Genomic DNA, 5,002 nt, shown 5'->3' with positions numbered 1-5,002 from the left:
TATATATTTATATATTTATATATAAATATGTACATTCCTTATTTTTGAAATATCTTGAAATACTCACATATTATCATTTATAGCTTTATGTGTATGCTTCAAGATATTCCCCAAAAGAATTTGTTCACATTCTCTTGAAAGTTTATAAATTTTTACGATGTCAACAACATGCAATATTATTGTGTGTGTGTGTGTGTGTGTGTGTGTGTGTGTGTGTGTGTGTGTGTGTGTGTGTGTGGGTGGGTGGCTGCTTTGTTTATAGCAAGTCCTCTACTGTTGGTGTGTGTGTGTGTGTGTGTGTGTATTATATATTTGTGTGTGTTTTATGCCTTTATATGTGTGTGTATGTACATGTGTTTATTGACATCTTCAAAAAGGCCACACCATCTATGGAGAGTACTATACCAAGTTGCTGAGGCAGTTATGAAAGGTTATCAAAACCAAATGCCCAGAAAAACTGCAGAAAGGGGTCCTGTTTCATCAGGACAATGCTCCAGCAGACAAATCCTTGTTGTCAATGGTTATTGTATGTGACTGTGGCTTTGAACTTGATCCAAGCACTGTAACACCAATGGAAGAAATGTGTGGACTGCAAGGGAGACTTTGATGAAAAGTAAACCTCATATGATCACATTACATAAAAGTATCTCTGTCAGCCTATGAACTTTTCAGCTGACCCTCATTTAACATGAAGGATAAATAACAGAGATTAGTAAAGATCAACGTTACACACTGGATCAAGCTTGTCTCATTTCACTCCAGCTTCTACAGGCCCTATACATTCAAAGCTCCTGTTTTATTATCATGTAACATTAGACTTTTAAAATATTTCATACAATCTGCTTACTACATGGAAAGAGAATCCTTTATCACAAAGGGATCCTTTTTCCACATAGTAAGACATGTGCAAATTTATGTTTGAATGAATCGTAATGGCCATGAGACTAATGTACTGAACTATTAATCATAACGTAGGCATGAATTTAAAACTTACTATTGTAGCCATTGTGGTGTGACCCTGAGAAGGGTACAAATACACATACACTCATGCACACACACACACACACACACACACACACACACACACACACACACACACACACATTATGTATATGTCTTTCATTAGTTTGGTCTAATGGAAAAGGTTGTGCCTTCATGAAATCCCATAGGCACTTTAAGCCCAGCAAAATCAACAGGATTAATGTTCCTCTTAAATAGTTGCGACTACATGACAATCCCAAACTTTTCCACTGTATTCATGTTAGTATGGGAAAAAATTATGCAAAACAATGAAGAAAGATCTGAAACAATTATTTTCATACTTATTCTTAATGCTTTCTGAATGATTCAAATGTAAATATGTTAGTCACTGTTGTGTATGTCACAAGAGAACAACTTCTCCCTCATATGATGATTGTGTGATCATAGTTTAGTAATCTTAGTTGAAAGTCGAAAAATCTTAATTAAAATCTAACTTACCAAAGATAAGACTCAGGGCATATCCAATAGGTGCCTGGCACCAGAATAATCCATCACGAACGATAATTTCAGCTGTTCCATTGATGTAGGCACCTCCAACCCATGTTGCTGTAAAACAAAATCAAACCATGCATGGAAAGATTAGCATTGAATTGTGTATGGTGTGTGTAATATGAAGAAAAGTTAAAACATTGTTATTATTGTCTCAGGTGGCAAACAATCAAAAGACAAAAATAAATAGAACTCTTCACGAAATGGTTTGCAGTATTTAGTTTCTAAATTTTAACTTTATTTCTCCAAAAACTGAGAAAATAATTACCAAGAATAAAATGTAGTGACTTCAATCAGATGAATTTCTTATGGATTTCATGGTATCAAAATGTAAGTGACAGAGAATTACACAAACACCTTCTACACTGAAAAATGCTTAAGCAGAATCAATGTAACACCATATGGGGCAAAGTTAGCTCTTTGAATTACACACACACACAGAGTTACACTAACACACATGTACATGCATACATTCACACATACATACACAATCAATAAATTTCTAACCTGCTAACCTTATTAAACATGCATACACATGTGTGCACGTGCACACACACTCGTACGCACGCACACACACACACACACACACACACAATGTGCTTCTTTCAATTTCTGTCTATCAAATCCACTCATGAGGTTTTGGCCGACCTGGGGCTATAGTGGAAGACACTTGTCCAAAGTGCCACTAAACCTGGAACCATGTAGATGGGAAGCCCACAGCCACCCCTGCACCTATATACATATATAAAGCAATCATTTCGACATCTGACATGTGGCACCCAGTTGCACCTGCATAAGTAATGTCGATTTGATGGAGGGAGTGAGCTTATATCGACACAAACATTTGATCACTATAAACAAATCATCTGTGTGGTTGTTCGGTAAGAAATTGTCAAACTGTCATATGTTGTCTAACAATGGGAGAGTCCATTATATATATATATATATATATAAAACAGCATCAGAGCCAAGCAGTGATTAAGAATAAATGAACTGTAGGTTAATTGAAATATGTTTGTGACATATTTTAATTTCTAAAAGCAAGCTCACTGCAGTTACCATGGAGAAAAAATTCTTTCTCATGGTAAAACCACCATATCTGTCCAATGTCACCCCCTGTTAGACTCCTAGATGGCTGTTTCTGGCACTTTAGCCTTCCTCAATGGGAAATACTGAAGAGAGATAACCCAAGGCAAATTAAAGTCATGGCTTTAACTAAAAAACAGTCGACATCAGTGATTGATTTGCACTATTCGACTGCCTGGCCGGAATAAATTTAACAACATCAGCACAAGCAGTGATTTAGAAGAAACAAAATTTAGGTTGTTAAAATATATTTGTGATATATTTTAACTTAATTTAACTTCTAAAGGGAAATTCAGAGCAGTTATCATAGAGAAAAAAAATTCTCTCTTAAAAAACATCATATCTCTTGTAAAAACACCATATCTGCCCACTGCCCCCATTGGATTCTATCAGATGTTTGCAATTTGCTTTCTTTATACATGTTATTTTTTTATTTTTAATGATTTAAAACCCATATTTGTTGTGAGAATTTTTTCTTCTTTGGATCATGGGTCATATTTCTTGCTTACTCTTTTTTTAAATTCTTTTTACCTGTTTCAGTCATTTGACTGTGGCCATACTGGAGCACCACCTTTAGTCAAGCAAATCGACCCCAGGACTTATTCTTTGTAAGCCTAGTACTTTTGCTGAACCGCTAAGTTACAGGGACATAAAAACACCAGCATCAGTTGTCAAGCAATGTTGTGGGGACAAACATAGATACACAAACATATATACACGCACATACATACATATATATATACATATATACGACGGGCTTCTTTCAGTTTCCGTCTACCAAATCCACTCACAAGGCTTTGGTTGGCCCGAGGCTATAGTAGAAGACACTTGCCCAAGGTGCCACACAGTGGGACCGAACCCGGAACCATGTGGTTCGTAAGCAAGCTACTTACCACACAGCCGAAAATGATTATGTTGTCTTATTCAGAAAATTTCTTGTTTTACAAAAATATACATGGTATGGAATGTATATTTTTATGGTTCATTGATCATGTACCATGTATTGTTTTTATGGTCTATTGGTTTTGTTTGTTATAACTGGTCATGCATCATGTAGTTGTGTTTTGCAGTCTAATAGTTTTGTTGAATAGGAATGTGAAACCTACATTCATACAAACATATACATATATATATATATGTATACACTCACACACACACACACACACACACACACACACATACACACACATATATACATATATATATGTATATATATATATATATACATATACATACATGCATACATACATACATATAATGATGATGATGATATGTATATATATATATATAAATATATAAATATATACACAGACATGACAGAAGTAAACAGACACCCTATGAAACATCATTTTATGTTTATTTTAACGTGAAGTTTTTTTATATATTTCATTAATTGACGTTTTTATGTTTCTGGTTCTGTATGTGACTGATTATTTATGCCACATACAAAAGATGCCTTGGAATTGTTCAAATTTCAAAGAGGTCATGTTGTGGGTCAATCTGAAAGTGGACTTAGCATAAAATCACAGAAAACCTTGGGATTCTGCTTTCTACAGTTAATAGTGTAAGTGTGCAATTCACCAGAGAGGGAAACGAGTCCACATTACCTCACCCAGGTTGATCAGGGCCCTCTGACAGGACCCTTCACTTTGTTAAGAGAAGTGCAGAAGATAATTCTTGTTGCAAGACTTCTGACATAGCAGAACAAGTTGATGTTAGTCCCAGTACAGCTGTCAGGTGTCTCCACAAACCTGGCTGCTAAGGCAGAGCAGCAAGAAGGAAGCCACTTCTTCAACCAGTCAATATCAGGCTGAGCAAAGATTGGACCAGTGAGACGGTGGAGAGGCCACTAGCACTTTGGGACACTGTCATATTCTCTGTTGTATTTGTTATATTTCCTGACAGTGGGGGTCTGGAGACTCTGTGATCAAAAATATGTTGTGGAAAGGTTGCAGCCAACAATGAAATACAGCAGCTATTCTGTGATGATCTGGGGAGCAATATATATATATGCATTTTTTTAAATGTGTACATATGTACTCTTTTACTCTTTTACTTGTTTCAGTCATTTGACTGCGGCCATGCTGGGGCACCGCCTTTTTTAGTCAAGTAAATCGACCCCAGGACTTATTCTTTGTAAGCCTAGTACTTATCCTATCGGTCTCTTTTGCCGAACCACTAAGTTACGGAGATGGAAACACACCACCATCGGTTGTCAAGCGATGTTGGGGGGACAAACACAGACACACAAACACACACACACATATATATATATATATGTATATATATATATATACATATATACGACATGCTTCTTTCAGTTTCCGTCTACCAAATCCACTCACAAGGCTTTGGTCGGCCCGAGGCTATAGTAGAAGACACTTGC

General features: G+C 36.2%; 1 protein-coding gene across 6 annotated transcripts in view; it reads right to left on the bottom strand.

Moving 5' to 3' along the window:
• The window catches only part of LOC106879548 (high-affinity choline transporter 1), a 217,228-nt gene that overhangs the window by 14,439 nt on the left and 197,787 nt on the right, over positions 1–5,002 (bottom strand). For all 6 annotated transcript variants that reach the window (XM_052966391.1, XM_052966389.1, XM_052966392.1 and 3 more), the window contains exon 4: positions 1,480–1,587. In XM_052966391.1, coding sequence (XP_052822351.1) covers positions 1,480–1,587 — 108 coding nt within the window. The remainder of the gene's footprint in view (positions 1–1,479; positions 1,588–5,002) is intronic.

Source organism: Octopus bimaculoides, chromosome 3 (assembly GCF_001194135.2).
Source record: "Octopus bimaculoides isolate UCB-OBI-ISO-001 chromosome 3, ASM119413v2, whole genome shotgun sequence".
In the NCBI taxonomy this organism is placed as follows: Eukaryota; Metazoa; Mollusca; class Cephalopoda; order Octopoda; family Octopodidae; genus Octopus; species Octopus bimaculoides.
The sequence above is the reverse complement of the archived record's forward strand: the minus strand, read 5'-3'. Positions and strand labels throughout refer to the sequence as shown.